This window comes from Taeniopygia guttata, chromosome Z (assembly GCF_048771995.1).
Source record: "Taeniopygia guttata chromosome Z, bTaeGut7.mat, whole genome shotgun sequence".
NCBI lineage: Eukaryota > Metazoa > Chordata > Aves > Passeriformes > Estrildidae > Taeniopygia > Taeniopygia guttata.
This window is the reverse complement of record NC_133063.1, coordinates 61,283,384-61,296,244: the sequence shown is the minus strand read 5'-3', so window position 1 is coordinate 61,296,244 and position 12,861 is coordinate 61,283,384. Positions and strand designations below refer to the sequence as shown.

Sequence of the window (12,861 nt, the reverse complement as noted above, 5' to 3'; positions counted from 1 at the left end):
CTGCTGGCAGAAAAACAATGTTCTTTTCCAATCCAATCCACAGTTACCTTCTTTTCCAATACACAAGCCCCAGATACAATCCTTTGCCCTGGCTGAAGAAAGGCAGCAGAGCCAGAGTATGCAATTCCTTCCCCTCAGGTGCTTCAAATCCACTGCACAGCAGCTCGCTGCACAGAGGTGAGGGAGATGAGAAGTTCACTACTAAATTAGTGGACACCCCCCAAGAGGAAGCGGCCAAGACCAACTGAAGATGTGGTGTCACCCCACAAACCCCTTCACTCCTGTTTTTTTTCTTCACTTGTTCCTGGATTGTCTTGGACAAGCCCAGACCCCCAAAAATACTTGATGATGAGGTTGTAAATTATTTATTTAGAAATTTTGGGGCTTATCCTCATCCACATGAGATTTATGCACAGTCTTTTGATCCCAATTTCCCCACTGCTGACACTCTCATTTGAATTTCTCCCAGCAACCCTTCTAGCAGTCCTCAAACATTAGTCCCTTTCCTGCACCTCCCATCCCTCAGCTTCTTGCCCAGCATTCCAGCCCCAGTCCTATCTCTAGCAGCATTGGGGCTGTCTGGGTAAAATGGAACCCAAACTACAGCTACCACCCTGTGTGCATGCTGTTGCCTACATTTCTCCATGACCAACTTTACAAGGGGTCCGCCAGAATGTGGCACCTCTGCTCCTCAAATCTTTGCTAGCCCTATCTTGGAGGCCACTGGTCTCTCCCAACTAATGGTTCAGTTGGTTCAAAAAGGAGGCTTTGCTCTTCATCTTCATTCCCTCCACCCTATTTCAACCTACTCCAACACCATCCCTGCATGAAAAGCCTTTAGAAGGGCTGTAGTTATGCAATATGCTTTTTTAGTGCCTTTTTACAGCAGAAAATTGAATCTTTGATAGAATATAAAACAAAAATGTTGGGAGAGTTCACAGAAATAAAAGCTTTTTTGCTAAATGGACCAAGAAACTTTGGGGTTTTTTTCACAGTGTCAGATTCTTCAGAGAAAATTATTTCTTCAGAGAAAATTCTTCTTTGGTTTACTCTCACCTAGAGTTTCAGAAAGGTATGGTGCAGGAGAAAGGATATTATCAGAATTCAGGAATACTCAGATACAATCTTTTATAAAAATTAAACCCCCAGTAAATACCATTGATGAAGAACTTGAAAAAAGTCGTGAATTGTTTCAATAACCATCCATATGATGCCAGGTACAATGAATTGTTGAAAAAAATAGGTAAAAAATTTTCCTGGGGCTAGAAAAAATGACACTAGCTAAGAAATAAATGTTCACCAGCTGCAGTAAATTAGGACAATTTCATGGTTCTGCACCTGGGATATTGGAAATTTGAACAGAAATTGTTAAGAACAATGGTTAAGAAAAAGCTGCATTTTCCTAGTGTGGCAAGGGAGAGGCATTACCCAGAAAGGTACAATTAAAAAATAAAATCAGACTGATTAAAGAACTTGGATTTTGTTTTTCTGATGTGTTCTTGGCTGTAATAATGCATTATGAGAAACACGTTCTGACCAAACTAGGACTGACCAGAACTTAGACTGACAACAAACTGTCTTTGAACTAACTACAGGAAAAGAAAGCAAGCACAGTTTAGTGTGCTGTCTTTTGCTGGAGCTCATCAGCTGTTACAGGATAAAGGGTGCTATTTATTGCACATCTTTTCCAGTCATTAAGTGTTGGCCAAGAACTGATTTGTCAGGAGCTGTTTTTTTCCCCCTACCAGTCCTCTTTTAAACTAACCAACTATCCAGAGCAGCTTTTGGTGTACTCCAAATTCCTCACAGCACAGTCTGAATTTTGGTTCTTTCCATGGGAAAGCAAGAGCTTGCGGCTTTGAATTATGGAAAGAAAGCTTCTGCCTTTCATACAAAATGATTAGTTACCTCCTTGCTCTGTGTAGAGTAAGAGGCTTGGCCTCAGAGTACGCATGCAGGTAACAGTGCACATAGTGCCATCAGCCAGAAGAAATGAAATTCTGAATACTGTATCACTCAATTTAGTTTGTCTGTTGTTACAAGAGAAGGCAAATTCAGTGATTAGACAGGGAAGATTTTCTGTGTCCTCTAAATGTTCATCTAATATATGTATTGAACTGTACAAAAAACTCAGTTTGTTATTGAATGGCAAGGTTTATTTTGAGAATGCAATTAATATGTAATACCTTGGAAGATGAACCGCTATTGTACAGAATAAAGGCTCAAGCACCACAGCTCTTCTATTCCTGTATTTGTGTTTTACAAGAAAAGACACACAGTACTAAACTGCATAACTTCCATAAAAGGTGCTATAACTAATTTAGAAAATTAACACCTCAACAAATTAGCATTTCAGACTGACATATGTGTGCATTCATGATCATAAGAATTCAAAACAGCAGTCCAGAGAGCCCCACAATATGAAGTTCCCCTGATCCCCTTCAGTCATGCTTTGAACTATGTGCAATACCTTTTTTGCCCTACTGCCTCTGCCCCGGCTCCATAAGGCAGGCCACTAATTTTCTCTAATCAGCAGTGTGAGTGTTCATAAGCCCTGCTAGCTCATTTACAACAGTGGACACTAATACAACAGGAAATGAACCTATTGGTTTCACTTAGATCACTGGGCAGCTGCCAGTTACTAAGAGATCTCGTCTGAGTTTGAAAACAGCAATGCTCCTGGATTGCAAAATTAGTTTTTTCCTGCTGCTGCTGCCCTCCACATATTCGCTTCTGATCAATACACCATTCTGATTCACAACCACATCTTTCTCGGGAGGCTTTGAATCAACTAAGTACAATTGCAAGCTCATAGAAAATACTGGCATTTATTTTTATGTTGAAAAAAACCTAACTCTATATACCCCCTCTGTCAGAATTCACAGAAAAGTTAAGTCTTTTATTGAAAGGCCCTATAAAACTGAGGTCAAGTACAAAATTAGAAAGGTAGCTGTAGTAGAAATGACAGAGGATGAAACTCATTGTACATCACACCACAGAGAACACATGGGAATTGGTTTAAACATGGCAGAAGTGAGCTTCCTAGCAGCAAGGAGTTTAATGCTAAAATCTGTGATAAGTAGTGTGTATCCCATGACGTTTTACAGTTCACAGTTAAAGAACAAATCAGTTCCTTTTCATTGTAACTGCTCCAAATTCAAAAGTATAATACGTATATACAAATACAATTAAATAGCCAAAAAGTTGTTCCTAGTCTGATCAAGACTTGACTGAGCAGAGGTACCTAATTTTTTTGCAATTAGCTTCATAAATTACCTTTCAGCTTTGTCACTCAACCTTTGAAGTTCATATATACTAACATAATTTAAATACATAATGGATTTTTTGACCCATCTGTACAATGAAACTTTTGTATAACACTCCAAAAAGTCCTCTCCCATCTTCCAATGAGAATAAGCTCGGGGGCAAAACCTGCTGCTCATGCTTAAGCTTCCTGGAACAGGCTGACTACAAGCATAGCTAGGATAATAATTCCTTCCCTCCTTCAACCACACATAATACAGTCTTTATTCAGCAAAGTCGTTTCACGCCATGCCAAAGGTCAGCTTTTGCTGTATTAATAGCTGCTCTGGGAGGATCAGTGTTGTGCTATCCTACATTTTTTCCCGGGTCTGGAGATGCAATTTCCTACAATCTGCAGGCAATTTCCCACCAATTTTCTTGGGGAGCTAATAGGCTGTGACAGGAGATGGAGCTAGCTAGCAGCAGGAGGCTTCAGAAAAGACAAATTGCATCTCTGCCACCTAACTGGGCAATCTAGAAAGACAGAGTTTATAGCTTTGTAGTGTTATTGGGCCCCATGCTAACAGTAAATCGTTCAAGCTGCTATCTGAATTTCATATTCTTTTCCTTCTGAATTGTTACCACCACATATCACTTTGTTGCACATTTTCTACAAATGACAGTTAGACATAGATCATGTGTGATTTCTATTTTAAATGCCTTTTAACTAGACAAGCCCTGCTAAATGATATCCACATCAGAAACAGAAATATACAGTGTCTCTATCAAACAGCAATATTTTGATTATTTTCATACTTGTTAAGATTCAAAGCAGACACCTATGGAAAGGGATTAATTTTAAAGCTAAATTCAAATGAAACAGATGGAACAAACTATGGGAACATTAAAACTGAGCACACTTACTGTGGTAAGAAAGTCACATTGATATATAGTACAAAATGAAATCAATAAAAAAACCCCAAATATAACTGGTAATTTCTCCCTCTATTCTAGCAGGTTTTGAAACCTAAGAAGTAAACCTGAATGGTCAAATCAGTTAAAAATCATCCATGCAACCATTTACCTTGCAGATTTAAAATTAGTAAGACTAGTAAAGCTCTAAGAAAGTATTATTATCATATCCACTTCAATAGAAATGAAACTGATTTAAAGCTGCTTACCTCACCTAAGATTACAAAAAAAAATTAACAACTAAAGCAAATGATTCAAAGGCACATTGCACTAGCAACTATTGCAAGTGGTATCTGTCACTTCCCCTTTCTGTTATAGCTAACCCAGGGGATAAATACTTGTAAACACATTCTATTCCAGAACCCTGTACATCTGTATGTTTACTTCAAAATATAGAAGAAGAAATTTCTGAAGGCATGGAGGTTATCAAAAACAAATAACAATAGTAATGAAATTACCGTAATTAGCAAAATTTCCAAGGTTATTATTTTTCCCCTTCCCCTCTGCCCAAGAATAAATTAGGTTGAGTAAAAACAATCCCATCTAAATTATTGCTGTCCACTGGGAGACAAAATTAGTACTGAGATGTATAAAATTTTACTATAATTCAACCCTAAGGATTTTTTTTAATTACTTAAGTAATGAAAAAATGTAAAATTACATTGAACAAAGTGTTGAAATATTCTAACATGCATTTTGAAACTCTCACATTTAAACCACTTCTCATTAATATCCCCATTTCATAGTTGTGTTTTTTAATAAGTTACAGCTAGATAAAATACTGAAGAACCAGGAAGAATTATAAATAGAATACCAAGTCAATAACTTGTACCCAACAAAGAAAAGTATCTACATAAACAAATAAAAAAAGCTATGAGAAGCATTCAAAATCCAGAAGTATTTCTTTTAACATATTCACTGGTAAAAATACAAGAGTATCAGGACTTGAAAATCTTGAATTTGACAAATGAAAATCAGTGATTTAGCTATATAAGTCTATAAACTTCTTGAAGTACACATTCAAAAATTCAATTATATAATATATTTGTGAATATTCACTCAACCGCTGTCAGAAATACACATCTCACATAATTAGCAATCAGAAAGACAGAAAAATTAGAAGCAATATGTATATAAAACTTATTAAAATATCTCTAGAGATCTAATGTATGTCCAGGAGAAAACACAAAGGAGCATGGTAGTAAACTGATTTCTGTATGAAAAAGGAAACTTATTCCAGTAAGTAAATTTAATGTGGCCACAAAAGCTGAATCACTGCAAAGTTTTGTTGCATGCATGGCATGCTAAGCAAAAACCAGACTGACATTAAGAACATTTACATACTTAACAGCAGTGTTTGGCTGATTCATCAACAATTAGAAAACACTTTGAATTTGTAAAGCCATCAGACTGTATATTTATTTGAATTCTATTTTTAAAAAATCTTATCCAACTGCAAAAAAACTCAGATAGCTGACTATTCTTTAAGAATAAAGGGCATCTTCGTTGGTCTGCAAAACTTTATGCTACAGCAAACCACAAAATAGAAGTTATTAACTTATCATAATTGCTGACAGGTTTTTAAGTAAGGGGGTAATCCACTGTGGATCGCTGAAGGAAGTGTGACAAAGACTGTGAAATGAGCAGATGGATTTTATTTTAAACAAATTAGGCTCACTACCAGGAAAGTAACAAGGATTTCTCAGTTTCCAGCTGCTGTGGGTTAACTTTCATTTATGACCCCTTCATTCTGCTTGTTAACTTCTTTAAATTGCCATTAAAATCAGTGCTCAAAGGAAAAACAGCATTTATTGTTTGCAGTTACAGGCTATCATCTCCATTTTCTATGTTAATGACAGAGTATACAAAAGGGATAATGATAACAGTAAGTTTGATTACTTAGTCTCCAGACTATGTGTTATCTTCACCTCATACTCATACCTGGCAGAAAACAGGGTTTTGAAACAGGGTTTGAGAGATACCTTTGTGCTGTGAACATAGCAAAGGCAATCCTTGCCAAGGTGTACACAATCGAATTGTTGAGTTCCTCGCAGCATCTCTTCTATGAATCAACATAACCTTACAAAATATGGGCAAAATCACATGTGAAATTATAGGACAGGAAAAAATCTCATCATTTTATGTTTTACCTCAGAAGCCACCACAGAATTTTTTCCAGGAAGAGTCAACTAAGCCAAACAGGGAATTCCATAAACAGTAGAAGTATGAGCATAGAATAATGCAGCTATCTTGTATCTCAGTTCTTGCTGTAGTAATGGAAATCATTACAGCGGACACTGCCCAATATCATTGTGCAGCTATCCACTAAAATATTCAATCAGATTTTAATGTATCATTAACAGGCAACTAAATTATTACTAATGCATAGTGGAGCATAGAGCCAGAAAGAATACGGACTGCTGTTCAGCTTCTCAGAGTGAAGTGTGAGACCCAGACCGAAGAGATATGGGAGGAAAAACCCAAAAACCCAAACAACCCAAACCCCACAAAAAACCCTGCTCAGGTTTGAAAATGATAACTAACATTTGTCCCCACAACAGACATTTTTTGGTATTCAGATTTCTGAGCAGCATTTTTAGCCTCAAGGAAATAGAAATCCAGCTCTCTCAAGAATTAATGTACATAGAAGCAGTAGGTTCTTTGCATCTTCAACAACATTCTGCCCTCTGAAGACTATTATTCGTTCTTCTGATTTTCCTTCATTTTTCTTGTTGTATTCAATTCATACTTTTTAAAGTAATGTCAGAATAAAAAAGAAATAAATCAACAGAAAATTGAAAATTTTGAAATTGTGAAAAACCATAAACCAAACCAAACAAAAAAACGCTCAAACCTACCCCATATGCTTAAAATATGTTCAAAACTCACTTTTTGCTGATTTAGAAAATGTTTCGGTGAATGTTTGAGCTCTCCTATATAGCTGAGCAGAAATGCTGGGTAAATTTCTCAGAAATGTCAGTAAGATAGACCCATAGGGCAGATTTTTTATGCACCCAGTTCTTACATATCTGGTTTCCCTAGCAAAATCTACCACATGGCACTAAGCACTTAAGCTGCAGTGGGACATTTGGGAGCATGTTGCTGAAAATGGGATTATCAAGTGCTTGGAAGCAGATCTTGAGTGACAGAAATAAAAGGTAATGGTAAATGTTGAGAACTGGCTGTGAGTTAAGTCTCTTTCCTCTTAGGATGAGATGACTAGATGTTTATGGATATCAAAGAAATGTCCACTTCCAGTTCAAACACACAACTCAAATGTCCTTGAAGAACTATGCAGAAACATTTGAACAACTTTATAGAGAAACAGAAGTCAGTGAATTGACTGAAATCTCATTTTAGGTGAATTGTGCAATTGCATGTTAGATTACACCTAAAATCTATGTATTTCTATGTTCTCATTTTCCCTTGTCCGGCAGTGTGACTAGGTGTCTAAGGTGGCTAATGGTGTCCTGGTTTGTGTCAGCAATAGTGTGGCAGGACTAGGGCCAGGATTTTCCCTGTCCCTTTCACTGGAAAGGCTGCACTTCAAATCCTGTGCTCTGCTTTAGGCCACTCACGACAAGGACACTGAGGTGTGTTCAGAGAAGGGCAGAGAAGCTGGTGAGGAGTCTGGGACACAAGTCTTTTAAGGAGTGAGGCAGCTGGGATTGTTTAGATGGGAGAAAAGGCTCAGGGGAGACTTCATCACTCTACAACTCCCTGAAATGAGGTTGTAGCAAATTGGGTGTCACTTGGCCCCTCCTCTCAGCCACAGGACAACAGGACACAGCTTCAAGCTGAGCCACGGGAGGTTCAGGTTGGACATCAGGAAGAATTTTTGCATGGATAAAGTTGTCAAGCATTGCAGCAATCTGCCCAGGGAGGTGGTAGAGTCACCCATCCCACAGGTGTTCAAGAAATGACTGGAAGCAGCACATAATGCTCTGGTTTAGTTTACACATAATGTTCAGTCAAAGGTTGGACTAGATGATCTTGGGGAGCTTTTCTAACTGAAGTGATTCTGTCCATGAATTTCCTGCCATGAACTCTCCTGCATGCTGGTGTTTGACAAGTTCAACTCTCAGTTCCTTCACCTTCCCCACCCCATCATGTAATGAAGCATGTCTGTCTGGCAGGACAGAATGAATTGGCTGAAGTCTTACATAGACCTACATTCTCAAATTCTTTCTGTGTGCTTTTGGTAGGGGAAAAAACCAAACTCTGCTGTCTCTTCAAAGAGACAGCAGAGTTGGAGTCAGTCCAGATTATCTAGTGAAGTGATCTAAGGGATAAACACTTTATCAGTAGTGTGAGATCACAAGTCTGTACTCCTCCTTAGCCCAAAAACTTCAAAATCCACCTTTCTTAATTAACAGAATGGTGGAATTTCCCCATCAACTCAAAATTGCACCAATATAATAAAAAATATAAAAGACTATTCTAACTAGACTACATAATCCCATGGGCTCCTAAGTGGGCCAGTCATTCCACAGAACTACAAACAAACAAAAAACCCTACCAGGAATTAAACATCAAAACCAAAAATCAGTTTGTCAATCTGAGTTAACACTACTTGAGTAATTTAGAAGCTTCTGAAATTCTACTTGTATCACCAATGCAAAAATATGACGCAAAAATTACGGTCAATCATTCATACATAGAAGTATGTATGAGACTAGATGACAGATGCTACATTGGTGTTTATATTAAAAAATAACACTTGTTATAACAGTCTGTAAAAATGCTGTTCATTTAGTGCTCTCTCCTTCGTTTAAAGGAACAAAAGCCTTTGAAATGCCAAAAGAGTTACAAAGAACTAATGTAGATGAAAATTCTCTTTCAGATACCAGTGGCTTGCGGGCTAACATAGGGAATTATCATTCCTTGGAATTATAATTAAAAAGAAAGTCTGACACACTGACAAATGCATTTTGTGGAATGATATCATGACTTTCTGCACAATCGATTTATGAAGGGTTATAACAAGTGCACATATACAAAATATACATATTAAAGCTGACAAAGGATTTTGTTCAGTTGAATCGGTATTAACACAAATCCCCTCTTCAACACTTATTTTTTTTACTGACATCCAAATGTCTTTTGTAAGGACTCCCTGCTTCTATCCAGAACTAGCATTTGCCAGAGTGGCATTCAGACATCTCTGAATCCTGAAGGCCACCCAGCACACAAAGACTATCCCAAAAAGGGGCTAATCTCAGGAATCTTTTAAGATTGTATTTAAGTTCATCCCCCACAAAAAAAAAAAAAAAAAAAAAAAAAAATTACCTATACAATAGTTACTGGTGCACCTCTCTTTCCCATATGGTTTTTCCCAGTGCCTTTTCTGTTAGTGATGATCTTGGTTAGTCTGTTTCTTCATTCAATAAGCAATTATTTCCACCCACTATTTTACACAGGGCTACAAGAACTTACAGAAGTTTTAAGCTTCATCAGTTTTACATCTTTTAGGTAATTGTGTAGACAGATATGCTAGGAGTTCAGCAAATCTATCTTTTAATTAAAAAATACATCTGCAAGTAGAATATGGTTTACTGTCTGACAAATGAAAAGACTCACAATTTTATAAACATTAAGTGAAATCTAAAACAACAAATGGAGAGAACTACTCAACCACGAGTATGAATGATGCATCCAGAAGCTTTCAGATGTATCCACTAATTTTCAGAAACAAGGCTTAAAAATATGATGGGGGAAAAAAACGAATTGATTTCAGAATTAAAATCAAGAAATACATGGTACAAATATAATTAAATTCATTCACATAAATTTCTGATTCCATAACTGCTCTGACATACTGTACATTCTAGATGCCAAGAAAACAAGGTGTTTTACGATTTTCCTGAAACTATGATTTTGAAGCTCCTGATTGACAAGTGTGATCTTACTAGCAAGCCCTATGTCACGACATATAGCAGACCAATTACACTGGTGGGGTTTTTTAAACTGATATAGATGTGTAAGATTACTTGCAATCTTGGTTCCTCTGATATGGACTTCAGAGAACAGCAAAAGGATACCTATAAAGTAAAAGCCAAGGTGACAGCAGTTTGGCAAAAATCCAAAAGGTCCTAAAGCAGATTTGTCAGTGCTGCTAAAGTAAATGATCACTGCCAGAGCCAGATGTTCAGAGAAATTTCAATATGAAAAGTGTAAAACGCAAGTAATCTTGTAAGTACTCTTGTTTTAAAACTTTCCCTTTTAAAAATGGCATAGCACTTTCCATTATTTCAGTGTAGCAAATATAGTTAATTCTTTGGAAAGCCTGATGATTCTGCTTTTTGCCCCATTATGTCTGAAAGCAACATGACCAGCATCTAAACTAGACTGTCATTTTCATACAGTTACAAATTAACAACTAAGCAATCAACAATGAGATGTATGGATACAATGTTAATTTTAAATGTCTAGGAGACCATATTATCCTGAATGGGTAAGTATTCTGAATGGAATGTTAATACATTAAGGTTATTACAGTTCTAGATGATATAATTTGACTTCAGTAGAATGGTCATGTAAATTGAAAAGAAAACATGTGTCTCTTCAGACTAGAAACTTAGGTAAAATTTGCCCCCAGATGAAAAATTCCTTATCCAATCAACGCATCTGCCAGTCAAGCTTGTTTCTTCCTAGCTACATGTCTTTGAAAGAGCAGGGACATAGGCCATCATCAAATGCTAGCAAAATTATAAAGCAGCCCGTCTTCTTTCAGTTTGTGTAATCTAAATTGTTCAAAGATATCCTTCTGTTCATCTGTACTCTCCATTAGCAACAGAAATTATAACCAAATTACAGAATGTAGGAAATGTATGGCTCTCACCAGTGCAACAGCAAAGTTTGTTGTCTAGCACACAGTGGTAGAACACATTAGACTGAAAAAATAAAAATTAAATAAAGTGAACACATTCTCTCCTCATACTTTGCTCTTGAGTACACCAAGAATACTTGAAGATGCATAGCTTTGGTAACTGGCTGCTTATCATGGCTCTTCACAGATGTCACACAGTGATGCAACAATGGAAAGGACTCAAAGATTGCTCAGCATGAATACATAGTCTACAGGCCTGCATAACATGGGACACTCAGGAAAATTAATTCTTATCAATTTGCAGAGTGGATTAGTTAAAAATCAAAATATTCCTTTGTCAATATTCTCACAAGAAATTAAGAAGCAAGTTTAACTTAGTTTAGGTGAATTCACTTCACTTGCAACACTGCAAGTCATTTAACATCTTTAAGCAATCCCCTGTAAACTCACACTTTTGGTAATTTAGTTAAATTTACCTGAGTATCTAAGTATAGACAAGACTTTAAAAAGGAAATGGTCATTAACTACCATTTCTCTGTAAAACATGAAGGATGAAACTTATCTAATCACAGACATCCTCATATAACAAATAAAGGCTCTGATGTACTTAGTTGAAATGTAGTCTCACATGAATTCTGTTCAGCTGGGGGGAAAAAAGGACAGGGAAGTCACCTCCTCTTCTAGAGAAATGACCAAATGAGTTATGATGAGGCACATATTACTGTATCTGCCAAATAACATATACATGGGACATCAGAATAAACTTAAACTGCACAGCTTCATGAAATGTTCAATTTTTATATTTACACTATAATTAGTACAAAACTGCCTTTAAGTTTTCCGTAGAACAAGACAATATCTACTGGACTTGATACCCTAGTATGTCAAATCAACTACTCTGAAGTATGATAAAGGAATCTAAGAATAGTTATAAAGAATAAGACACCATTTTCAAACTATACATAGTGTTTGCTTTTGCTTCTAAAAAGGTACTTATATCCCCAAAAGGTTTTTAATTTTAAATAAGCAGGGCAAGCAGGGAGGGGGCAAGGGGGAAGACTGGTTGTTGGTACTAAAGCCTTTACTGTAGTAAACTAAATATATTTACAATTTATACAAATGTTTGACCTTCAACAAAAATACAAAAACATATCACAAGATGCAAAACCAGGAAACAAGTTCATCTGAGACACTGCTGCTCTACCCAGGACAGAATGCAACTTGAACTGCAAGAACAGAAAGGTATTTATCCCCCATATTCAGGCAATGAGAAAAATTTGCATGAGGTCACAAAAAGAAAAAAAATAAAAGGCTCCAACATTCTTCAGTAGACTTGGCTTTTAAAAATTATGTCAAAAACCTAGGCTACATTTGTCCATCTTGCCTCTGTGTTCCGTCTGGTCCACGCAGCCAACACTTAGTTGGTGGATGTTGCCTTCTATTTTGAAAAATTGGAGTAGTTTCATGGCAATGTCTGGAACCTCAACACTTTTGTTCCTTTCAAAACTTCAAAACCTTTCTACTTCTACAAACAATTTTGGCCCAGTTCAACCTCTAAAAGAATATCCCCATCATATTTTTCAGTAGATAACTTCATAGACTGTAGCTTTTTTGTCTCCAGAGCCAGTGACTATGTACTTATCATCCACAGAGATGTCACAGCTAAGCACTGATGAAGATTCTTTGGACTAGAAGAAAAATAGAAATATATTACATCATTAAAAAGAAGTTTGTTTACCCTCATTTCATCATCTCATTTTAGGTAGATGAGATATGTGAAGATATCTGAATCCACTCCTGGAACTTTGCATGTTTTA

At 36.6% G+C, this 12,861-nt stretch overlaps 1 protein-coding gene across 6 annotated transcripts in view; it reads right to left on the bottom strand.

Annotated features, from left to right (window-relative positions):
* The window catches only part of LOC100221996 (TLE family member 1, transcriptional corepressor), a 164,362-nt gene that overhangs the window by 82,694 nt on the left and 68,807 nt on the right, over positions 1-12,861 (bottom strand). For 3 of the 6 annotated variants that reach the window (XM_072922372.1, XM_002193072.7, XM_072922373.1), the window contains exon 20: positions 2,135-12,732. The exons of the other annotated variants lie outside the window; for them this stretch is intronic. In XM_072922372.1, the coding sequence (XP_072778473.1) occupies positions 12,625-12,732 (108 nt within the window). In that variant the 3' untranslated portion in view covers positions 2,135-12,624. Of the gene's footprint in view, positions 1-2,134; positions 12,733-12,861 lie in introns of those variants that run through there. 6 annotated transcript variants of the gene reach the window in all.